The 26,875-nt window shown below is 33.7% G+C and overlaps 1 protein-coding gene across 2 annotated transcripts in view; it reads left to right on the top strand.

Moving 5' to 3' along the window:
- Positions 1-26,875, top strand: part of LOC129954236 (uncharacterized) — a 124,398-nt gene that overhangs the window by 77,286 nt on the left and 20,237 nt on the right. For both annotated transcript variants that reach the window (XM_056068012.1, XM_056068011.1), the window contains exon 3: positions 15,818-15,965. In XM_056068012.1, the coding sequence (XP_055923987.1) occupies positions 15,818-15,965 (148 nt within the window). The remainder of the gene's footprint in view (positions 1-15,817; positions 15,966-26,875) is intronic.

Below are 26,875 nucleotides of genomic sequence, written 5' to 3'. Positions count from 1 at the left end.
CAATTGAAGAACGCATATTTACAATCATTAAGCAACTGTTTACCAACCATATTTTTAAAATAAAATTGAAAAATTTTATATACACAAAATTAATTTAAAAAAAAACCACTCCAACGATTTTCGAACAAAAAATTTTAAATCAAGGGTATCTTGATTCATAAAATGGCATTTAAATTTTTTCAAGAAAAACTTATTTTTCAAGTAAAATTTTCAATGTTAAATAGTCCTTTTTTGTAATAATTTCACTTGTATTAAATATAACCCCCTCCCATCTCACCAGATCTGTTATCCAAATTAATCCATTTGGTACCTATTTATGTATTTTAAAAAGTATAACTATTGTAAATACCAACGACGGCCATGAAGCGCCACTGCATCGGATTAACGAATATGATATGTTTATTCAACAATCTATTTCAAAGTGTCTATCAAAAAGAATTATCTTGGTACCTTTGTATATATTCTAGAATATTATTCTTTAAGAAGGCTTGAAGGAATACATGTATTTTCTATTAGAATCACTTGTTCAATGTATATAAATTATACCTACATATATAGATATTACGTACAACCTCTACAACTGCTGCTTAAGTTTCACTTATTAACAAAAATCTTAAACGCTCAGGGGCCGTGTGTAAACAACACATGAATAGCAATTTCTTGTCCCTGTTCATATACTTATTTTTTTTTACTTTAACGAAAAAAATAAAGTGAACGTAATATTTCCATGCGCTGAAAACTTGTAAAAAAGAAGGAATGTGATTTGATAATAATAAGAACCTTCTACCTACCATTAACATTCCTTTATTATCGTCATAAACATGTGTTTATATATCTATCTGCATAAAGCTGAGCACGCCAATGAATTTAGACACCTACCTAACCACACAACCAATAGGTGATCGCTTTACAATTTATACATACACGTTCTGCCTCTTTCTTATCTTCAGATAATTTATTTTTCATCCTAGTTCTTGTAACATGAAATTAAAATAAAGCTATCCAAAGGAAAAAGCTTTGAACGAATTACTTGAATACACAAACAATTGTTTTCGTTAAGTATTCTTACAAGTATTTTTCATTTCCGGGATGAGTTGTGTCTTGGGATAAATTCGCGCCTTTGTATATACAAAGGACATACCTGGAAACTAGCTTACCGACAAAAAATGGTGTGTATTCGATAAGTTCATTCAAATACACAAACCATTTCTCTTAAAATATTATTTTCCGAGTATTTCATATTTGTATTAAAGGGTGATTTTTTTGAGGTTAGGATTTTCATGCATTAGTATTTGACAGATCACGAGGGATTTCAGACATGGTGTCAAAGAGAAAGATTCTCAGTATGCTTTGACATTTCATCATGAATAGACTTACTAACGAGCAACGCTTGCAAATCATTGAATTTTATTACCAAAATCAGTGTTCGGTTCGAAATGTGTTTCGCGCTTTACCTCCGATTTATGGTCTACATAATCGACCAAGTGAGCAAACAATTAATGCGATTGTGACCAAGTTTCGCACTCAGTTTACTTTATTGGACATTAAACCAACCACACGAATGCGTACAGTGCGTACAGAAGAGAATATTGGGTTTGTGTTATTCGACCACATGGAAGATTTTACGCAAAGATCTTGGTGTAAAACCGTATAAAAAACAGCTCGTGCAAGAACTGAAGCCGAACGATCTGCCACAACGTCGAATTTTCAGTGAATGGGCCCTAGAAAAGTTGGCAGAAAATCCGCTTTTTTATCGACAAATTTTGTTCAGCGATGAGGCTCATTTCTGGTTGAATGGCTACGTAAATAAGCAAAATTGCCGCATTTGGAGTGAAGAGCAACCAGAAGCCGTTCAAGAACTGCCCATGCATCCCGAAAAATGCACTGTTTGGTGTGGTTTGTACGCTGGTGGAATCATTAGACCGTATTTTTTCAAAGATGCTGTTGGACGCAACGTTACGGTGAATGGCGATCGCTATCGTTCAATGCTAACAAACTTTTTGTTGCCAAAAATGGAAGAACTGAACTTGGTTGACACGTGGTTTCAACAAGATGGCGCTACATGCCACACAGCTCGCGATTCTATGGCCATTTTGAGGGAAAACTTCGGAGAACAATTCATCTCAAGGAATGGACCGGTAAGTTGGCCACCAAGATCATGCGATTTGACGCCTTTAGACTATTTTTTTTGGGGCTACGTCAAGTCCAAAGTCTACACAAATAAGCCAGCAACTATTCCAGCTTTGGAAGACAACATTTCCGAAGAAATTCGGGCTATTCCGGCCGAAATGCTCGAAAAAGTTACCCAAAATTGGACTTTCGGACCACCGAAGACGCAGCCGCGGTCAACATTTAAATGAAATTAAATCAAAAGTAAATGTCATGGACCAATCTAACTTTTCAAATAAAGAATCGAGATTTTGCAAATTGTATGCGTTTTTTTTTAAAGTTCTCAAGCTCTTAAAAAATCACCGTTTATAATAAAAAGATCAGTTTTTTTCAAAAAAAAACAATTCGCATAGGCTACGGAAAGTTCCCTTTGATTTGACACCATATTTGTTAAAATTAATTCCGTATGAGAGCCGAAAAAGGGACACATGCTAACGAAATAATATATTTGATGATTTTTCATGCAGACTAAATTTGTTTCAATCACTAAACAGCTGCATTTAAAATTGGAAAATTTGTATATGTACATATATAAAAACGGTCTAAAGATTTTCAAACAGAAAAAAATAAAAAACGGAGTTTTTTTTGAGAAATCAAATGGCATTTATATCTTTGAAGACAAACTTATTTTACAGGTAGATTTTTAATTCTTACATAGATACTTTTCTAAACAGACTTTTTGAATAAGGGATCAAGTTCGTGAGATCTAGTCGCGCTAATTTAAGATAAACATTTCCAGTTTTTTTTAACAAACTTTTGGATAATCCACAAATAAGCCCGAAAATTTTAGATTTGACTGTAGCTTCTGTTGGAATTTTAGTTTTTTTTTTATTTAAAAGGTTCTTTTTCTTATTCAACTTGTGCTGCCAATTAACATTTGACAAAAACATAAAGTATATAAGAATTTAGTCAAAATCTTTTGTTTTCACTCTTAAAGTTTCTGTCTTTGGTGACTTTGAAGGGTTTAATTTTTGTGGAAACTTTAACTACCCTGACTGAAAGCGTAGGTATCCTATATTTTAATAGACATAACTTGGTATAAGCTCAAATTAAAAACAGCTCAAACAACATACAACAATAACGTAGAACTTTGCCATCATATAGTTTATCAAACTTGAGCTACGAGTATACCAGCCTTGAATTTTATCATTTAAAATCTTTTTTTTTAAGACACTTCACCTTGCTAAGAAGAAAGTTGACTTCTTTTTCAACAAAGATAAGGTCACAAGAAAAAAGCACACACAAAACACATTCTACCTACAAAAAAAAGATACAATTTTTGTCGTAAGTGTGTGTGTTAATTTTTAAAACAATGACCAAGGTTCATGGTTCCAATTAGTTTTTCGTGTTCCTATTTTTTTGTGTTCACTTTTATAACAACTGCAGTCCATAACATAAAAGTAGTTAAAGTAATAGTTCTCATTAACAAAAAAAATTTGTTTCTTTTCTCAGTTTTCTTTTTGGATAATTATATGTAGAGGCCTACCTACATATACTCATATAAACATACCTTTTATTATAATACTCTTGAAAACTTCGTCATTATACATCCAATGGTATAACAAAGCTTTCACTGTCACTGCTTGCTTAAATTATTTTTTAAGGACACAAAACTAAACTGCATACGCATAGGCATAGGTACAGATACAGGCTATGTACCCACTCTTCAACTTGAATTCTACAAGAGTAGAGTAGGTAGGTAGGCATTTTGCACCAGTTTACAATATGCTACCTTATTTTCATATATAGAAGGTTCCTAGAATATAAAATAAATATATGTACATAGAAATATGAACCTACAACCTACATACATAGTTTGTCTTCTCTACATAATAAATGCATAGAAGAATTTGAAAAGAAAAACAGTTATTTAAACTCAAGTATTTTTGAAAACAAGGACTTATGAAATAAATGCCCGTAAACTTGAGAATTTTTTTTTTCGTAAATTGAAAGGCGAAAGTGAGTGCTGATGCTGCTGAGAATATGAGGGGCGGTGAATGAAACAGTGTTGTCGGTTTATTTTAAATTTTTGTGAAGAACTTTATAAAGCATTTAAGATAAGTAAAATTAAAGAAAAAGGTTCAGATGCAACACATTCCGATAGCTTCCCCTTCGTGATTATCTGTCAATATTTCTAAAAGTTCGTATATATATTTATTCTCGTTGTTGTTTTTTTTAGGGTTTAATTTTCGTAAAAAAAGTTGTCAACTGAATTTTTCTAAAAATTAACAAAAAGTTAACAGCAATATTTTGCATATGATAAAACAAAATTGATTTTATTACTTAGAAAGCAATGCAACATTTATGAGCACGAGCCTTAGATTGTACTGCTTTCGAACATATTGGACCATTTAAAGACGAAGTAAGCACATAAATTTTCTATATACACCTATTCTATTCAAATGAACTGAATTAAGAAGCCATATTTCAGTATTTTCCATACAAATGGTATGAAAAGAAGTTTTAGGATCAGGTCACGGAAGTCATGTACAAAAACGTTTTATAAATCCTTGTGTCTTTTTTGCTTTTTTAATAAAAAAAACTACTCAAAACAAAATAGTGCCCTAACAAGATTTATTTTATATTTTGCCTAAAAATACTTATTTGGTAAACATTATCGAAGACCAGCATTTAATTGATTAGATTAAGATTTTTTGAATAGTTTACTATTGAAATTAAATATTATCTTCAGAAACTCTCATTACCAATTCTCCCCCCATAATTTAGAGCCATTTTGCAGTATATATAGTTTTTTAACGTCGACTTCGTTCAACAATGATACAACTTCATTTTCATTCAAAAAAACGGTTCCAAGAACATTTATCCTCATGTCTTTAAGAATTGGACATTTATCCATGAAGTGAAATACATCTTCTCTCACTTGTAGATTACATAAAGAGAGAGATATGTGGAATGAAGTTAGGAGGTACGAGTTCACCACGCAGCTTTACAACCATCGAAATCTCCTCTACGCTGTATTCATTCCAGAAATAGTTCTTTGCCTCCAAATTGTTATTGAGTTGACTGTAAATTACTCTGTGCGGAGGCCCAGTTGCTTCATTAAGTCATTTTCCCCATAACATATCATCCACTTTTGCAATTAGGTGGTACAGTGATTCCTTTCATTGATTGAAATTAAAGTTATCCATGTTAAGGTCCATGTCACTCCCCTTAGCAAGTTTCATCCATTCTGCATACCATCCTGACCTCCCTCGAATAGTCAGAAGTGCTACTATCTTCGGTATCCGGTAATTATCCATATTCATGATTTTGAGCACATAATCAATCTATATTCGAAGTGTTCGTACAAAGAGTGGCTGCAGTCCCGTTTCCAACATAACTATATAGTTCGACGTGGCAGCCGGAAAACCCTTTTAACGTAGAAGCGTAACAATGTTTCATAGCTTCATAGAACAAGATTGATTCCGCTACTGCCTTAAAAACAGTGTACTTACTGCTGTTTGCGATATTTACGTTTGAGAAACACCTACTCTAAGATGCGCTGATGGCGGCTTTTGCACTTGTAAGCTTTTCTTTCATATCAGTTTCTACCTCCTCCATTCTTGAAAATCATGACGTTGGACTTTACTATTAGGTTCGATATTTTACAGTACTCAAAAATCCGGTTCAGCTGTAGTGATTCTAGAGAGGACGCGAGAACCACAATATCATCCGAAAACAAGAGTGTTTTAAGTAATTCCTCAGCGTGTTCTATACCAGCAGGTAAGAAATCGACTAAGTATTCGATAAATAGAGCGAAAAGGCTTGGACTCATCGTACAACCTTGTCTAACACCTCATTCAGTTCTTAACCAATCCGACCTTTTTGTACCATTCCCAACTATTCAGCCTCTTCCAAATTTTAACTACATTCCCATACCAAAGAGCTTATAGAAAAGAGCTTGCCTCTTCACCGTTTCAAATGCAGACTTAAAATCCACAAAAAACACGTATAACTCTCCCTTCCTCTTATAAAGGAATAAGTAATGCTTTTCCAAACAAAGATATGATCGATTGTTGAGTACCCTGATCTAAAGCCTACCTGCTTATTTTCTTCAATCCATTTATTGAGCGGTGTTTGCAAAATATCTGTAAAGATTTTCCTCGATAATTCGACATCTCAGACCAGCTTCCTATTTTGTGGATCGGAAAAATGATTGATTCCCTAAATTCTTGAGGAATCATATCTGTTCCCAAAACCTCGTTGTAAACTGCAGTAAGCTTGCTCAAAGGGTCCATACTTCAAAAATTCCGCTGGTATCCTTTTGGAAACTGCCGCTTTTCCATTCTTCATTATAAAGACCCGGATGTGCAAAATAAAAGTTGTTTCCTTCATGAATTGGCTTTAACAGATTTTTAAAATGGTCTGTCAAAAGCAGCATTTGATTACTGTCCATATCAATGCTTTGGACAACAATTTTACCTCTACCTCTAAGGGAATAGACAAAGGGATTGCAAAGCACTGCTCTAGACGCCATTTGGATTCTGAAAACCCAATTAAAGAGGTAAATATACTAAAGCAAGGATTATCTCAAATAGCCGTTGCAAAACGAATCAGTGGGTCGCTGCGGGCTATTTGCCACGTGTGGAAATGGTTTCAGGAAACAGGGAGTGTAGAAAATATACCAGGATCGGAAAGAATTCAAGAAACAACTCTGCAAAAAACACGGGTACATCTTAATAACTGCGCGCCTGTTGCGTTTTGTAACCGCCCGCCCGAGACTTACAAACTCAACCGCGGTAGTCAACTGGCACTCAAGTCAGTGATCAAACGACTTGCAATCGACTCCACGAGGATAGTTAACATTCCAGAGTGCGTGCTATTCCGCCGAAACTTAGACCGGTCCATCGGGCAGGTCTATACTCTTTATAGACAAAATCAAATTTGTGAGTGACGATGAACAATACGAGAATGGAGAAGGGCAGAAACTTTTTAGCGACTCGTGTATTCACGGACGTAATCGATTTGGTAAGCCTAGTGCTATGGTATGGGCTTGAGTAAGTTTGCTAGGCAGAACAGAGCTGATTATTACCGGTTACCGCCGTCAATAACATTGAAATGGTAAAACGACTGCTGTGATTCCATTTTCACAAAGAGGCTATGGGTTGTTTTTATGCAAGACGATGCATACTCGTATCACGCAAGCAGCTTTTCCTGATGCAAATATAACACTTTTATGGCCAGCAAAGAGACGAGAACTCAGTCCGATCGAACATTTATGAAACCAGTTAAAAAGAAGCCGCAAAGAAAACCACAGCAGCGTCAACACTAAACAGGAGCTCATAAACGTGCTAAAAACCTGTTGGGAGCGTATACCCGAGCAAAATGTGAAACAAAAAGTAAAGGTCTTACGTGGCTTCCTTGTGGTACTCCAAAGTTGGTTCAACATTTTGATGACCGCATATTTTCAAATATATTGCAAAGTAAGAAAAAACCCAAATAATAACTTTACCTTTAAGAAAAACGTATGGCTTTTATTTTGGTAGATTATGTCTTATGGTACAATTCGTCAAAAACTTTACTGAAGCCTGTAAATATACAATAAACTTGTTTTCGTATGTTGACCAAATCTCAGCCAAAAATATATAAAATGGAGAACTTCTATTTCGAACAAAGTCATATTAGCTGCCACAAATTATAAAATGTATATTTTAATAGGCTCAAACAGCTAAGGATTAACGGAGATTTTGCCAAAAGAACGATAGTTTTGTATTTCATTTTCACTAACCTTTAAGAATGAATATTTCCGAAAAATTGAGGATCTGAGAAATTCATTGAAAAGGATATGAAGAGGATAAAATAAATTGGACACAGACTGATTTTGTTAAGTTATTTAAAGATTTAGACCAATAATTCTGGCGTTATGCATGAGTTCCTAACTTTTAGAGCATCTTTTTTTAAAAATTTGCATGATTATGGACCCAAAGTAACGCAAATTGCTGCTGCGAAATATATGAGAAAGTCATCAGCAAGTGGATAAATCGCTATTAAAAGGTCGGTAACGTTAATGATTTTCTGATCGCGGAAGTGCAAGCAAAGTTTCAAAAAAAGACGAAAAAAAGATTCTCGCATGGTTCTCGAAAGATCCAACTTCGACTTTACGTACGTGAAGCTGCCGTGAAATTGAAAGCTAACGATATTGACATATCTTACGGAACGATTCGCAGGCGCCTGCTTGCCAATAAACTGAAATATCACACTATTTTGGGAAAACCAATGTTGATTGCAAAACACGTTGAAAAACGAGTGAAATGGGCGAAGGAAAACTTGCACCGCGATTGGAGCAACGTAATTTTTTCTGATGAATCCTCCTTCTAGGCATTTCAGAGCATCAAAGTTTTTTTCAACGGGTACTACCTCCTGCGCTCAATTCTTTTAGATTAATTGTTGTCATGAAAAGTGCTTTCTCAAATGAACCGTTCGGATTCGGGTTACAACTGTAGGTCCTCTCCATTTCTGACAACATTACTCGAAAACAGAAATGGTTGGGAATAGTATGTCACTAGGCCTGTTGCTTAACCTAATTTATTTATTTAATTGAATTAAATTTAAAAGTCACCATCTGCTTTTAGTATATTACATTTAATCCTGAATTTCTTCACAAAGCCGGTCTGTTAATAAAATGTTTATTTTCGTAAAACAACATTTTCAGTAAAAAGAAACGACTTTATCAAAAAAGTGTATTATGTAACATTCGACAGCACTGTTAAGGAGTAGATAAATTGCCAGTAGGGTTGGTGTAAAGCAGATGGCTTTTTTTCGACCCATCTAGTTGATGTGCCTTAACTAAAACACAAGTCCAATTCAAAAGAACTAAAGCAGGACACTATGAGAGATAAGATTACAGGCATTTACAAGAGGTAAGAACAACAATAACAAAAACAACAACAAAACAGAAAACAAACAACGACCAAAGAAAAGAAAACCTAATGGAAATACAAAAAAGCGCGAGAACGGACCAAAAGAAAAATTATAAACAAAAAAAAAATGTTAACAAAATAAAAAAAAATGTTTTGCTTGTTTGTTTGTTTGTTTATTTTGAGCACCTCTCTGTTAGCAATGTCATTCAAAAACGACTACAAAAATTTCAAAATTTCGCATCAGGCATTGTGAGCATTTTGTAGGAAATTATGTTAAGAGGATTTGTTTGCATCTTCTTTTTTTTTTCGTTTATACACAAAGTTCATGGGATATTATGAGTCCTTAGATCCTTACACAGGGTAAGTGAAATCCAGCAGCAGAGGGGCACACATTTAAAAGTTAAAAAGGCGCATTTAAAAAAAAAACACAAAATTAATAAAAAAAATAATAATGAAGAGATATACGAAAAAATTAAATATTAGCTCAAAATGTGAATTTCTGTTTGAAGAACCAAGTGTGCATCTGGAGATCAGAAGTGAAATAACCACTTGACATTTAATTTTCTTTTCTGTTTTTCCTTTTGCCCTCACCCAGGTGGTGTATTTTTTTTTTCGATACGTCAATGTGTTGCTTTGCGTTTTGTTTTTATTTCCTTTTCTTGAAATATTTTATGAAAAGGGGAGTGATTTTTTTGTTTGCTTTAAGTTTAACTAGGGGAAGCGTTTATAACACCTCCGCCTCGCCACCCCCACATCATCCCGAATGAGTGAACGATTTGATAACCTTGAGAATTCCAGTGTATAGTATTTTCCCCATCATACATACATACGTGTGTATTTTGTATAAACAAGATATCACACCTTCCTGTAGTCTATATATGATACTGGTTCTGAGCGAGGACTTTTTGTTCATACATTTTGAAATGAAGACGATATAATTGTCTTCATTTCGAAAAGTGTTTGAGCATAGTTGCTCAAGGATATGCACTTTTATTGTAATGAAAATCTTGAGTGAGATGGTAGAGATAGGTGTGGGGGTATACATATATGGGCTTGGGTATGTTAGGAGGATAGAAGATACTAATAACATTGTAGAGTAATTAAAGGGCAATTAGTTTAATGGACCAAGCAAACAAAGTGAGTTGTTGGCGTAAGTTTTTGAAACTTCTTCAAATAAAGACATAATACTCTTCCTTCTCTTACATACACTTGTCTTCTCGTAAGTCAGCAATAGATTTTCAAGGTATTTTCAAGAAATAATTTTTTTTTGTTAGTTCTTATATTTACTCAATATTATAGTATATTACAAAGTTATGGCATTTTTGAATTTCATTTTACTTCCATCTTTTGAAAACATTTTGCAATTTTCATGAAGTGTACAATGTTCATACAATTTATATTTTCATCAAAAGTAAATAGAACAAATATTGACTCTCTTTACTTCTTTGTGAAAATATAATGCATCGCATTTTCCAACCAAGTATACTTGGACAGTCTTTTCTATTCTATATAACCAAATCAAATCATCGAACTTAACAAAGAAATTGCAACAATAGATAGTCTTTTTATACTCTATACTCTCTGCCTTCATGGGTTGACGTGGAAAGAAAAAATAAAAAGAACAACAAATAAAAAAAAACGACGGCAAAAAAATGTCAGCGATAACTCTCAAACTATATCAACTCTTTCAAAAATAGACTGAGCGAAATAATCCTATAGCAAAACACAAAACTTTATCCTTTTTCCAGGGAAGGATTTAAAGATGGACACAAAATTAAGAAAAAACCCAAAACTTAAGATAAAAATAATCGTTTGTAATAAAATTTTCCACAAAAGGAGACCATTTTATGTGTGACTTATAAATTTAAATAACAAATATGGAGTGGTTCACTTTTTTTTAATTTTATACCTAAATTAGTATTATTTCATCAATACAATTATGTAAATACGAAGGGTGAACAATGTAAACCTGGAGAGATGATGGAAAGTCTAGGCTTACATATTACAAATTAATTTAATTTCAATCACTCACGCCCCCACAGGAGCGAAGGATGACACCAAAGATATGTTCTTCGAGCTCTTAGACAAAACATATGAGCAGTGGCCTAGCTACGACATTAAAACTGTCCTGGGAGATTTTACTAAAAAGTTAGGAAGGAAAGATATCCTTGGTGGAATAATCGGGAAAAAATGTCTGCACGACAACACTTCGGACAACCTTTTCAGGCTCATAGATTTTGCTGCAGGTCCAAACGTCATGGTAGCCAGTACACGTTTTCCACACCTTAACATCCACAAAGGTACTTGGACTTCTCCAGATCAATCTACCGTCAACCAGATTGACCATATTGCGATCGACGCCAGACATGCTTCCAGCATCATCGATGTACAAACTTTCCGCGGAGCTAACATCGACTCGGACCACTACCTCGTTGTTGCCAAGGTAACACTTAGGGTTTCCAGACCCAATGCAAAACAGGGAGAAGCTGGGAGAAGGTACAACGTCAAACGGCTACAATCGCCAGAGATCGCCAAATCCTTTTCCGACCGAGTTACAAGTAACCTATCTCGAAGTTCTCTGCAGCCAACACAATATATCGAAAACCAATGTCAACATTGCCAAGATGCAATCAGAGAAGTCACTTCTGATGTGCTGGGTTTCAAGCAACCTTTAACAAGGAACCCCTGGTTTGATGGGGAATATCGAGAGCTGCTGATGAGCTCAATAAGTGGAAGAAGCGAGAGGAACCCGCCTTCTCAGAAGGAAAAGGTGAGAGCATGAGAAGCGTGCGGTCGAAGATGTTGAGAGGTTTAAAAGCAGGAATGAAGTTCGAAAGTTTTATGAACAGGCGAAACGAAATTCACATAACCCTAGAACCGAAGGGTGCAAAGACGAAAGTGGAAACATCATAGTGGAACCGCAGTCAATGCTGAGGATATGGAAGAACCACTTCTGCAGACTGTATAACGGCGACGACGAACTGAATTCCGCTGTCAAGCAGGATGATCCATTCAACATAGACGACGAAAGCCAGCAATCCCGTCTTCCCGACTTAGACGAAGTAAAGATTGCCATATCTAAGCTGAAGTCTATTAAAGCCGCTGGAGCGGATGGCTTGAATGCCGAGCTCTTTAAAGCAGCTGGAGATAAGTTGGTTAGGAGCATGCACCAACTAATATGTAAGATATGCTCGGAAGAAAGCATGCCCGATCAATGGAACCTCAGTGTTGTTTACCCGATCCTTAAAAAAGGAGACCCTCTAAACTGCACCAATTATAGAGGAATCAGTGTACTTAACATCGCCTACAAAATCTTCTCTGTCGTAATATGTGAACGTCATTGTCAACAACCTGATAGGTCCGTATGGTTTTAGTGCAGGAAAGTCCACAAACGATCAAATATTCAAATACGGCAGATCCTGCAAAAAAACCCAAGAACACCAAATCGACACCCACCATCTTTTCATCGATTTCATGGCCGCATATGACAGCATCTACAGGGGAGCTGTATAGAGAAATGTCTAGTTTTGGCATCCCTGCCAAACTCGTCCGTTTTTTGCAGGATGACAATGGAGAATTCACGCTGCTCCATAAAGGTTGGAAACAATTTAACAGAACCTTTAGATGACAAAAAATGTTTTGAACAAGGTGATGCGCTGACATGCGATTTTTTTAACATTGTGCTTGAAAGAATAGTGCAGACCTCACACGTCAACAATAGAGGCACTATCTTTTAAAAGCCGGGCTGTACAGTGACATAGACTTATCCAGAAGCATAAAAGTCCAAGGTTTAAGATGGCTGGGTCACGTAGAGCGCATGGAAACCAATGTTCCGGCCCTGAAAGTCTTCGAGCACCCACAGGACAGAGCAGTAGCGGAAGACCGCGAATCAGGTGGCGTGCATAAGTAGATAGTGACCTTATTCAACTTGGAGCGCAAAACTGGAGACATCTTGCTAGGACCCAGCTAGATGGAGAAGATTGTAGGGTGAGGCCTTGGTTCACAGAGTAAGTAAGACGATTGCACTTGATATTTTAAAGGCATTTGATCGAGTTAGGCATCAAGCTTTCTTATCAAAAACTTATGCATTTGGTATTGATGAATTTCTTCTTCGTAGCGTTAGTAATTATTTTTCGGGCCGTTTAATTCAAGTTGTATTGGACGGGTTCAAGGATTCAAATCTGATAACCACAAAATAAACGCTGGTGTGCCCCAGGGCTCCGTTTTGTCTCCGACACTCTTTCTTATTTTCAAAAACGATCTTTTGTCTGAAACTTTTAACCCACTTAAATCTTTCCTTTATGAAAGTACCATCATTTTTTCATATTCGTTCTTAGATCGTCATCCTTGTTTCTCGAATGTGGTCTACCAACGGTAGCTTAAAATAAGCTTATTAAATTCCAATATTGACATAATTGTCCTATAGGGAATCAAAAACCGTGTAAAATTTAATGCTGTCTCAACTATCCATGGTTGGTACTTCCATTGAGGAGACTGAACAGCTTTTACTTTTAGGTATGTGCATAACAAACCACTTGTTGTGGAGTCATCACATATTTAACATCCCAAAAATGCTGCTTAGTGCAAAGGTTCTCTTGGACGGTGCAAGATGTTTTCTACCCCTTCTGATCTGGATATATTCAAAACACCTTTTATTCGTCCAAAACTCGAGTAAAACTCTCATATCCAATAACTTACTTGAGTCTTTTGGATAGAATTGAAAAAAGAGCTCTAAAAATTATGGGAGATCGTCCTCTTACCAATACATTTGTTTATCTTGAAAAATACTGTCGCAAAATCTTACCAACAATGCTCAAACAATTCAACCGTAAAACTTCTACTTTTGGGAATGTTCATCAATTTACCTTTGAGCCCAAACTCGGACGTAGGAACTGTTAAGTATTTAAGTATAGAGATTTTTTCCTTAGCCACACTACAAGAATGTGGAACGCTTTACCAGGCTCAATATTTCTTACTTATTGCAAGTGCAGGCATTCAAAACTAATGTGCTTTACCATCTCCTTTCTAATCCTGTAATCCCTTTCTTATTGCTCGTTCTGTGTTTAATCATTATATGGGTTTTCAGAACTCGTTTATTGCGCGCTCAGTTAAAAAGATACTGACTGATCCGCACGAACTTACTTCTGAATCCAAAATTTCTGTTTAATAATACATATTCAATATTTGACAGTAAGTTTGTCTTTGAAAATTTAAATGTCATTTAATTAAACAAGAAACCTTAATGTATTTATTGACTTAAATTGTTAAAAAAATTTAAATATTTTTTTTAAATCCAAAAAATAAACCAATGAAATTCTTTATCATACAATATTATTAGAACAATATAAAAGCTTATACAAAAAAATGATTGAAATCGGTTCATTAGGTTTTGAGAAAATTTAAAAATAACATTCCCATTTGAGGGAGGGTTCCCTTCAAAAGTATTTTTTTTTATCAAGACAAGCCAAGTTAAGAACAAAATTTAAAAGAGACCTATCGGTTCGTTCTTGAAACGAATGGAATTTTTAACCAAAAAATGTGTATGGACTGCTGTTATTTTTAGTCTTAGCAATCTACTTAAAATCTTTATTTTCAATTTTGAACTCAAACGACCCAATGGTTTGAGATGTAGGGTCAAAGTATTCATTATTATTTTGTTGATTACTTTCGCTCAAGCTAATTTTGGAGCATTTAGTTTGATAGAAAGTCCAAAGTTAAAGTTAATTTTTACTTAGATAAAAATAAGATCATATCTGACCTTGCATCGTGTTCAGCCCGTTGTTTGTACTGATGTCCATAAATCTTCATTTTGTTTCAACGTAAATAAAGCGTACATCTAAAAACGAAAAAAAAATTACTTAAGCTTTTTATTATGGTACGTATAAATATGAATACCAAAATATAAAGTCTAGGTTGCAATGATGCAGGAATTCAGTTCTAATTAAGTGTTCTAATCCCGCAAACAAAAATCACTTGATCCTCAAATTTTGTTGCCGTGGTTTGACGATAAGTTAGTCAAAAACACACCTTAAGGAAAACAACAGAAACTTTAAATTCTTAAGCTTATAAGGTACTAATATTATAGGTATTGAGTTAAACCTCCGTTGCACCCAAGTCTGCTACTGGCTTTTAAAACTTAACTTCTACTAAATGGCACAAACCTTTTAGAATAACAAAAATGTCTAAAAAAAACACACGACAAATATTTGTCGTTCCTCGCCGCTTTGGCATCCTTTTTAGTTGCCCTAGAAAAAAAAGTGACAAGCGAAGAAATTATTGTTTTCTCCGAACGGAATTTAACGACACAAAAACACTTCCAAAAAAACCAGACAACAAAAAAGAACACCAGAATAAACCGAATACCTAATATGCGACACGGAGGGAAAATAACGGTAATATTTCATTGTTCCAATTTGTTTTTTTTCTTTTGTTCGTTGTGTTTTTCAATTTAACCTTCCTTACCAATTTTTTGAAAAACTATTACTATTAGGAGATAGAAGTGAATTGGATATATGTAGTTTAAAAAAAAAAAACGAAAAAGTCCCAACGATAAAAAGCAAAATATTTCTATTTGATTCCTTTTTACGAGCGACTAACTGAAAAGCTAGATCACATTTTTTAACTCCCTAACTTATACCTACCCTTTCCCAATATCCTTTTTAAACTGCTGGCAGCTACATTGCAGAGCGGAGCGTGTGTATGGTATCGTCTTGTTATTTTTACTTTTTGTCGATGGCCGTTCACTCTTTAATTCAACTGATATTTTTCTTCTTTTTCTATCGTTTCAGTTGCATCGTGCATAGCAGTGGTGACAAGCGCCGAGGAATGTGGCCAAGAGGAATTCACAAAGTGCTCAGAGCCCCTAGACATGCTTCATCTAACGTCTGAGTTTTCAATTGGGGCCTCCAAAAAGGAAGAACTAGACAAACTTTGCCAGTAAGTTGCACTCGTACTATAAGATCCTCAATTGCTAAATGTTAAAAAATATAAATGCACATCATCCAACACTCTGGGTAATTTGATTAGGTATAATGAAGTTACAAAAAGTTTCTGTGTAAACTACGTTTTTTATACATTTTGTTTCTTATCGTTTCTTTGGATTCCAGTGAAGTTGTAATTTTTTAATTTTACTAACTTTTGTTTCAAATCTATATCCAATCTTCTTAACTTCTATCTTTGTATCTTATATGTAGAACCTTGGAGAGTTCTGAGTAATTAAAGCCACAAAAAAATAGTCCTTAGCCTTGTTCAAGTGACATTTAGTGTTGATAGTGATGTGGGTATGTGGTCTGAAGCAAAGGTATGAGAATCTCTAATGGAATTAATTGTGACCAATTGATGTTGCTCCTGGAATTTTTCTCTTTTCCATTTTCTTTTTCTTCTACTTCTACTTCAATGTAACATAAGCTTTTAATTGGGAACGAAACGGAGACTATTTTTCCTTAGCTAATTCGCACTAGCTCCTTAAAAATTGCACACAGTTTCTGGGAAATTATAAAAGTTCCTGATGTTTTATTTTTTTATTGCTGAAATTGGTTTTCCACTATCAGAAGGACCAAAAGCCCTTCTTTCCTTTTATTCGAATTGATCAAAATGGAACAAGGGGGCAATTTAACACACAACCAACAGAAGAACGAAGAACGAAGACCGAAGGCAAAGGTCCAAAGCAACTTGTCCCGATGCACTATTTTCAATTCAAAACATGTCCATAGATTTTGGCAAGAGTAGAGAAGGATGGCGCTACAAAAAAATTGAGGAAGTTTGCAAAAAAAAGACTCAAGGACTCTCCACTCCAAAAAGGACAACTCAAAAAAAAAAAAACAACCCAAAGCCGAGAGGAAGAAAGAAGAGATGCAGAGAAGATCCTCTCGATACATTTTCGAGGACTTAAATTGAATTTATAACTTTTTCACAAAACAGACGACCAACCCACCCACCTCCACTACGACGACGACGGTCTCGACCGGGTATAAACGAAGACCGTTGGGTAGCGTTAGAAGAGGAGACAAACATCCGATCAAGTTTTTTCGTTTATTTCGTATATTGGAGCTTGGAGGTTTGCTCAATGGCTTTTCGTTGTATTTTTAAGGATAAAATGTCCTTTTTCTGGTTGAAATGAATGTTTGTATGCGTCTGTGTGTATTTGTGTGTGTGTTTTGTTTTTGTTTTTATTTTTGTTTTCTTGGGTGCGTACCTATTTATTTTGTTATTTTGTACTAAGAGGACATTAGTGTATCCTTATTAATGCCCGGGAATTCATGACTTATTGAACTGTGCTAAAAGGGAATGTCACTTCTTGGAATTAGCTATATGAGAACAAAGATGTACTATTATAAAAAAAAGAGAAGCAAGAGTAAAGGTTGTTTTTCTATTTTTTTGTTTTTTTTTTTGTTTCAAAAGAACCTGACTCATTAAAAATTCTATAAACGGATTTTTTCTCTACAAAACCCGTACTCGGGTTGGTTTCTTGATTTTTTGTTGTTGGTTTTGTTTTCAGTCTTATTTTGTCGGCAAGTAGTCAAACAAACTATAAAAATGGAGTCGTAGCAAAGGGAGAAAGGACGACGACATAATCTAATTATTTGTGGAATTTAAATTCCGCTAGTACCCATCATAAGGATAAAGGTAGGTTAGGTAAGGTACCTTCATTGAAAACGTACCGTACACCATACACCAGGTATAAGAAGGATGAGTAGTTGATTTCGGTTTGGTTAAGGTCTTGAGAGGGCTTTCGATTGTTTTTCATTTTGATTAGGATCGAGTTTTATCAAGAAAATAAAACTGAATGGAATGAGGGTATAGTGTTTAATATTCAGTGGACGAGACAATTCAAAGATATACAAATACAGTCATTAGAATAATTTTTCAAAGCATCATGAATGTCTGATTTGTATAGAGTGGGGAGGGAGGGGGGCTAGCATTTTGATTATTTAAGAGCTGAAAAGATTTAAAACCGATTAGTCGATTAGAAGACAACGAGGACATATCAATTATAGTTTTCATACTGTTTGTGGTAATTTGGCAAGAGTTTAATTTTGAGGGGAGTTATTCTTGAAAATTATCTTCTGTCCTTTCTTGGGGTTAGTTTTTTGTTTCATAGACATTTCCAGATAATTTGGTCAAAGAACGTACTTTGTTTCTCAGTATTACGATACAAAAAAACTCGTAAGAAGTTTCTTAGACCAATTTCATTGTTATCGTTGCTTTATTACGTTTTATTTTAACATTAATAGCTCGATGTTTGAGTTGGATAGCAGTTGTGGCTTTATGTACAAGGTAAAAAGTTGTTCGCTAAATATTGGAAAAAACCGCATTTTTTATATTCCTTGTACGGCTGGCGAAATCTTAATATATTAGGATTCGGTAGAGAAAATACTTCAAAGATACTGAAAACTCTCTACTTTCTTTACTGTTTTTTACTCAGGAATAAAACTTTTACGTCCTTAAAGTTCCCCTTGTAAGGACTTCATTGCTCCTACGCACCATCGTGTACGATTTCTGTAGATATACTTCAGTTCTCTCCAACTTTTCAACAGTCGTGCTGATCCCTGTTGGATTATTCTTCACCAACTACTTTTAGGACCGCCGACCTGTCTGCCCTTGTGTGTAAGTGGGTTTTACTGCGTCGGTTGAGCTGCAATACACCAATGACCTTTTCGAAACGTGTGGTCAATTCACTGCCACTTTCGTATTTGTATCATAAACTCTGTGTGTTTCTGACCAGTTCTCGCATCAAGCTCCACATTGAAGATAAGGTTTGGTCTGAAAATCTCGATGAGGTTTCAAAGACATCTCTTAATGAACGTTTGCAGGTTTCTTGTGAATTTTCAAGTGATGTATCCATAACGCAACTCAGATTCAAGATTGTCGTGAAACAGTATTATAGCTTGGTTTTTAAACTCAAAGAGTTTTTTCATCGTATTTAAGACAGCATTCCAAATGCAGCCTTTGCTTTTCTGAATAAGTCCACCACCCGCAGAGACGATACTCCTAGGATATTGGAAATCTTTTAATAACTTTACCGGTTGCTGTCCAATATTATTAACTTGAACTCATAAGGAAGTTCAAACGTTCATCTTTTTAAATTTTGCTGATTTGGTCTCCAACCCCACAGAAAAACAACTGAAAAAAAATTGTCACCTCGAAAATTTTACGAAAAAAAGAGGCTGGGATGCGACCCACACTGATAACTTCCCATCCCGTCTGTCGACTTGTCTTGCTTAAAAGTTTGTCTATATGTACCGGTACTCGTATCAATTTTTATCAAATTTGTGTACTATATTTTGTAGATTTTATTTTTTATGAAAAAAGGACTTTTGGATTTTTATATAAAAATAACTGAATATCTAAAACAATATTTTCTGTGAAATAAAATAAGTTTGAAGCCAATTTTTTTAATTTTTGAAAAGCTATTTGAGCCGAAAGTAAATTTTTACCAAGTTTTAGTATTGTTTTTTTTTTTTGAGTTTTATTTTTTGTAAAAAAACTGTCAATTCGAATTTTTTAAAAATTTTACCAAATGTTGAAAACAATATTTCTTATAAGATAAAATAAGTTTGAAGCTTAAATTTCAAGTCTTTGAAAAAATATTTGAATCGATATTCAATTTTTACCAACTTTGATTAATGATTTTTTTAAATTTTTATTTTTTATAAAAAAAACTGTCAATTCTATTTTCTCAAAATATTATCAGATGTCGAAAACATTATTCTTCGTTACACAAAATTGTTTTGGAGATGAAATCATATTGTAGCAGTAAAATTTTGAAGGTGACAAATTTTTTTTTTCAGTTTTTTTGATTTATAAAAAAAACGTTAAATTTTTCAAAAAATAAACTTCTTTGATATCACGTTACAATATATTATATAAGATTTAGTTCGAATCTCTAGCGGTTTTGGTTCGTAAGATATTTAGGGTAAACCAACATTTCCACCTTTTTTTAAAACTGCTATGGTAAAAAGACCACCCACGCAATTTTCTTGAGAGCCCTTTCTGCAACTTTTTGCCGTTTTGCTATTTACAACGAAAAAAACGTCGCGAACGTACGGACGTACTGACGTACGAACGTACGTACACACGCATGCACAGACATCTTTCTAAAAATCTTTTATTTCGACTCTAGGGACCTTGAAACGTCGAGAAATCAGAACCATTACAATAACTTCCAAAATAATTTTGTGCATTGAAAAATAACTTTCTTAACATGTGGTCAAATTTTGAGAAAAATCGAATTGGCAGATTTTTCATAAAAAATAAAGACCTAAAAAAACTTTAATTTCGACTCAAATATCTTTTCAAAAAATTGAGATTATGGCTTCATACTAATTTTATCTTATTAGATATATTATTTTCAACATTCGGAAGAATTTTGAGAAAAATCAAATTGACAGTTTTTTACAAAAAATAAAAACCTAAAACAAAAAAATTAATAAAAGTTGGTAAAAATTGATTTTCGACTCCAATATCTTTTCAAAACTTTAAGATTATGGCTTCCAATTAATTTTTACTTAAAAGAAATATTGTTGTCAACATTCTGAAAGATTTTGGAAAAAAATCAATTGACTTTTTTTTACAAAAAATTAAAACCTAAACAAAAAAATTAATAATAGTTATAAAAAATTGATTTTCGACTTGAATATCTTTTCAAAAATTTGAGATTATGGCTTCCAGCTAATTTTATCTTATAAGAAAAATTGTTTTCAACATTCCATAAAATTTTGAAAAAAATCGAATTGACAGTTTTTTTTACAAAAAATAAAACTCTAAAAAAAACAATACTAAAACTTGGTAAATATTTACTTTCGACTCAAATAACTTTTCAAAAATAAAAAATATTGACCTCAAACTTGTTTTATGTCACAGAAAATATTGTTTTCGATATTCAGTAATTTTTATATAAAAATCCAACAGTCCTTTTTAAAAAAAAAAAAAATCTACAAAAATAGTACGCAAATTTTACAAAAATTGATTTTCGGTTCTTGATATCTCTCAAATTAATTTCATTCATCCAGTTTTTAAAAATTTAAGAAATACAAGCAAAATTAACAAAACTAGATTTTCAAACTAAATTATTTCTTTACATGAAAAATATTGTTGTGAGTTTAAAAATTTGTAAGAACAATTCAACTAACAATTATTTTAACTAAAAACGTACAAACTTTTAAGCAAGACAAATCGACAGGCGGGATTGAAAGTTATTAGTGTGAGTCGTATCCCAGCCTCTTCTTTTCAATGTTATGTTCTTCAAGCTCTATTAATCTATAATATAATCTATAATATAAAAATAAGTCGGGCTTTCCTTCCTGACGCTATAACTCCAGAACGCATGAACCGGTGAAACTTAGTAAGTTTTTTTTATCATAAAGCAATTTAAGAAAAAAGTGAAAAATTTGGTTGGCCCAAAATTCATTTATATAAAATTCTGCATCACACATTCTGAGCAAATTTGTTATAGTTTCGAAAAAATCGGTCATATTATTTTTTTAAATCAAAAAACTGAAAAAAATATCTGTCACGTAAAATATTTTGTGAAAAAAGGACCTATAATATAAAATGCCTAGAGCACGACGTGAAAATATCGACCGCCGCACAAGACATGCAAGCCAGTCAAAGAAATTCTAACGTCGCAAACAAGGAAACCCAGTTCCAGATTACCCATAGGTGTTTTCAACTGATGCGATAGGTCACTGTTCATCCCAGAAATGATGAATGTTTTTATTTGCGACTACTGTTGGCAAATGTACTAGGACCAAAATCATTTGGGCATTTGAAAACTGTGAACGGCCACCATTGCCAAATATATCGAGAAGCATGGCCAACGAAATTGGGTTTACTGTCCTACTTAACCGTTTTGAAAACTATTTTCTATTATGGTCTATTCAGAGGTACATACATACATACATAACATCATAAGTTCAAGTTAACAATTTTTGAATGACATAAATGTGGAGGTAGTTTTAGTTTCTAATGTTTTGGCGCCAACACTGTATAATGAAATTTGTTGATGAATTTAGTTGATGTTTTTCTTAACAGAAAATAAAAATAGTATCAGAAATTAAGGAAAATTGTTTTTCGACGAAAACTAAAAACATATTTATTTATATTTGACAAAAAATAATTTAATTTTATAAGGAAAAAATCATTAACAGTTTTTCTAACATAAAAATTAAATAATATATCTTATTTTTTTACGTTTTGAATGTATCGAATAAACCTTAAATTTATTGACATGATACAAACATTCTGATTTTCAAATTTGTAAGGCCGGTTTAAATTATTTCTTCACTGAACAAGCTCTTATTTGTTCTAGTTTTTAAAATGTTAAATTTATGTTTTTAAGCTTTGCATACTGAAAAATTTGTCTTAAAACAAAATAGGGGATGCGACGCTAAACTGAACGTCCGTCAATTTTTCTTAAAGTTTTACAAAATATTAATATGTAACGACAATACTTGCAAGACTTTTATAAGAAGTATTGACTCATTTTAAAGATATCAAATTTGGAAAAAAAAAGAATTTAATATATTTTTTTAAATTCTCAAAAGTCAAATCTAATATTTTTGATTATAATACATTATTTATATTTATTTAAAAGCATGTGCTAAAATATTATTGAAATCAGTTTATTAGTTCTGGAAAAATTTTTGATATCCATTCTGGAGCAATAGAACATATTTTTTTATTGAAAGAACTAAAATAAAGAAAATTAACATTTTAATAAAATGTAATAAAAATTTATCGGTTCGGTTCTGAGAAAATTCCAATTTACGACTTTTGACCATAAAATTTGAATGGGAACTACTGTGACATTAGTCTTTAAAAAAAAACAGATAAAAATGCTTTACTCGAATCAGCTTACAACCTTAATTTCCAAGTTTGAACTCAATCGACCTAATGGTTTGGGCTATAAGGGCGTAGACAGAAAGACAGACGGGCGGAGGATCCACTTTTTCGACTTTCCTACCACCGTAATGACATAAATGATTAATATCTTAAGTTCGAAAGTTTTAACAAATCCAAAATTTGCCATATACATAATTCTTATATGTCGCAATCAAAAAACACCTTTTAATCAATTTTGTCGATAGACCTTTCTTCATCTTTTGATGAATCAATATATCTGAAGGTTCTGAAGATATGTTCGACAAAAAAGAAATCCCGAACTTATGGACTTCTGAATGTGCAAATGTACTGAAACATTGGGTTTGAATGACCTTTAAGCTTCGAGAAATGTCAACATTTTCAATTCGACAAATATGACCGATTGGAAAAAGAACGGACCAAAAATGATTTCGAGTTCAATTAAACTTGTATATTACACTATGTGACGTCATACAGATAAGCTTATGAGCTTCGCTGGTATCATTTACTTGTCATGCCGAGTATTTTTAATATACAATACTCCCGTCACAGTGTTAGTTGCCATACCCCTCCGAAACGGCTTAACCAATTTCAATGAAATTTTTCATATACATTCGGTAGGTCTGAAAATAGGTTTTTATCTATTTTGTATATTCCTAAGTACTATTGTTTAATTGCATCAACATCGTGCACGGTGCAACGATCTTACTTAAATATTCAGTGACGCTATGTACAATAAAGCATTGATCGCTATTGTGGATCTTTGCATTATCATTGCCAAGTTACCAAACAGTCATTTCGGTATGCATTACCCAAATCGAAAAGCATCTTATTTAATAGAAACTGAATTCAATCGTGAACTACAATACAATACTGTAGAAATTGCAACGATTGTTGCTCGCAATGTTCCACTAATGAATGAAAAACAATGAACTATTTTTGATCACATCGTGCCTGCAGTTTCGGCAGGACGGTTTTTAGAAGCAACAGGTGGAACTGGCAAAACATTCTTTATTTCGCTAATTCCTTGCTAAAATACGATCAAAGAATTGTATCGCACTTACTGTTGCATCTTCTGGTTGAAGGCAAAACAGCTCATCCAATATTTAAACTGCCACAAAATATTCAAAAGACCATCGCTACTGTGGCGTAATGTTAAAAAAGTAGAACTATATTGATGCAGTTTGTGGCGCTACCGAAGCTGTATATTATCCAACTGAGTTTTTGAACTCATTGGATTTACCTGGCATGCCACCGCATAACCGGATCTCCGGTAATTTTGTTTCGTTATTTGAATTCACCACGGTTGTGCAACGGCACCTTATTAATAATTTAAAAATTTGAAGAAAAATATTATCGAAGCCATAGTTCTAGCAAATTCCGAGGAGAAAATATATTATCCAATCCCTATTATACCCACAGATGTGCCAATTCAATTCAAACGCCTTCAATTTCCAATTAGATTGGCATTTGCAATGACTATCAATAAGTCTCAAGGCCAAACGATGTCTGCCTGTGGCTTAGATTGGAGCACTTCAAGTTTTTTACACGGACAATTATTTGTGGTGTTCTCTCTAGTGCGCAAACCATCGAGTTTTTTGTATTGGAGAAATATGGGAACACAAAAAATATTGGACACTCTGTTAATTAATAATGAGCGATATGTAATAGTTTTAAGGAATTCATTTTAACAATCTAAAAAAAATTGTTTGATGATTTGTTATTTAAATATTTTGTCACCATTAACCTCTCCCACTTATAAACTATATCCTTACACACTTACTAGTTATTAATTCTAGCAAAATATTATTTTATTATTTTTATGACAAAACGACGTTTGTAGGGTCAGCTAGTATTAATTTAAAAATTGATTTCAATTTCATTCTTATACAAAATATTGTTCTCTACATTTGGCATTTTTTCTAACTACATTCAAGTGACAGGCCGAGCATTTAGAAAACAGCTTAAGTTTAAGTTTACGATTGCATACTTTTTAATGTTTTTTTAAATGACAATGGCCTACAAAGAAATATCATTTGTAAAATGTTAAGGGCTGCACCCATATGAGAAGTCACCAGTGTGGATCGCAGTCTGAAAATAAATCAAAAAAAGTAGTGGTGGAAATCTAATTTTTTTTTATCTACCCCATCGTATGTATCATTATTCGGTAAATTGTCCGAAATTTTGAAACGTGTCTGTCAAATTTTGATATTTTCGATAATATCTCTTTTGAGTTCATAAAATCTAAAATTATTGAATTTACAGAATTTGCATAAATATGAACTGTCCAAAAGTGTTAAATGAACATAATGAGTAATATTGGGAAGCTAACTTCACTCGCATCGCTTGAAATTAAAACAAAATTAAAAACTTTGTTGGGTTTTCTGGGGAACGATTCTTATTGGTATTTAAAACTTGCGGATTAAGTTGTTTCATCAAATGCGTACCAAATACGAACGCTAATCGCAATCATCATCACCACATATGTTATGGAACAAATACAAAACGACATATGTGGAGATATCTTACATCGCTTGCGCACTCGAACGAATAATCCCGACATGCAAGTAACCGATGAAATCTACAATGAAGAAATGATTCTGATTGAGGATCAATGCTTGACTTTTGCAACCAAGCTACTGATTGAAGTAGGAATGATTGCGCCAAATCGATAGATGCACTATGCATTGAACAAAAAATTAAATAGAGAGCTGCAAAAAAATGATGATACATTACAGAAATTCGTTCGAAATAATGTGCCGTTGCTGAATGAAAAGAAAAAACAATTATACGAAACATTAATGCAAGTATTGCACTATAATACTGGTGATCTATTCTTCCTGGACGCACCTGGAGAAACAGGGAAAATATTTGTCATTTCATTGATTTTGGCTACTATTCGATCCAGATGTTACAGCTTTGGCGTTAGCATCATCTGCAATTGCGGAAACTCTTCTAGAAGGCGGTCGTACTGCAAATTCTGCACTAAAGTTGCCACTCTATTAAAACACTATTGATACTCCAACATGCAATATTTCCCGATCTAGTGCAATGGGAAAATTGTTGATGCAACGTAAGCTCATTGTTTGGGATGAGTGCACAATGGCACATAAGAAATCACTTGAAGCACTTAACTTCACACTGAAGGATCTTCGACGAAGTAACAACATCTTGGCGGCTTGATGAAAATGCTGGAATGCGATTTCCACAGTAATTCCCTGTGGAAGGCCTACAGATAAATGCTTGTCTGAAGTCATCAATTTTGTGGAATAACGTAAAAACATTATGGCTAAGCACTAATATGAGAGTCCACCTCCAAATGATCAAAGTGCCGCAAAATTTTCCAAACAATTGTTAGCTGTTGGAAATGGAAAAGTACCAGGTGATGCAACAACTGGATTAATTACTCTTACCAACTACTTTTGCCGATTCGTAGACTCTCAATTAGCTGTCATTGAAAATGTTTTCCCAAATATTAGTGACAATTACCAGAATTATGTCTGGTTAAGTCAACGAGTACACGCACTGAATTTCAGCATCAAAAATCGCTGGCGATTTGGTCACATACAAATCCGTTGAATCCATAACAAGTCTCGATGATGCAGTAAATTATTCAACGGAGTTTTTGAACTCTCAGCAGTTACCAGGATTTCCACCACATAACTTGCAATTCAAATTTATTTCAGTTATTATGATATTGCGTAATTTGAATCCACCGCGACTTTGCAACGGTACTCGACTTGCGGTGAAAAGACTTATGCCGAATTTGATTGAGGCAACCATTATTAACGGAAAGTACTCACGTGAAAATGTATGAGTATTCCTCGAACACCAATGATTCCGACTGATCTTCCGTTTGACTTCAAACGATTTCAATTTTCGGTTCCTTGCGTTTGCAATGACACTTAACAAGTCACAAAGCCAATCGTTTAGTGTTTGCAGGATACATTTAGAAAATCATCGTTTTTCACATGGGCAGCTATACG

The sequence above is a fragment of the Eupeodes corollae genome, chromosome 1, assembly GCF_945859685.1.
Source record: "Eupeodes corollae chromosome 1, idEupCoro1.1, whole genome shotgun sequence".
NCBI lineage: Eukaryota > Metazoa > Arthropoda > Insecta > Diptera > Syrphidae > Eupeodes > Eupeodes corollae.
The sequence above is the reverse complement of the archived record's forward strand: the minus strand, read 5'-3'. Positions and strand labels throughout refer to the sequence as shown.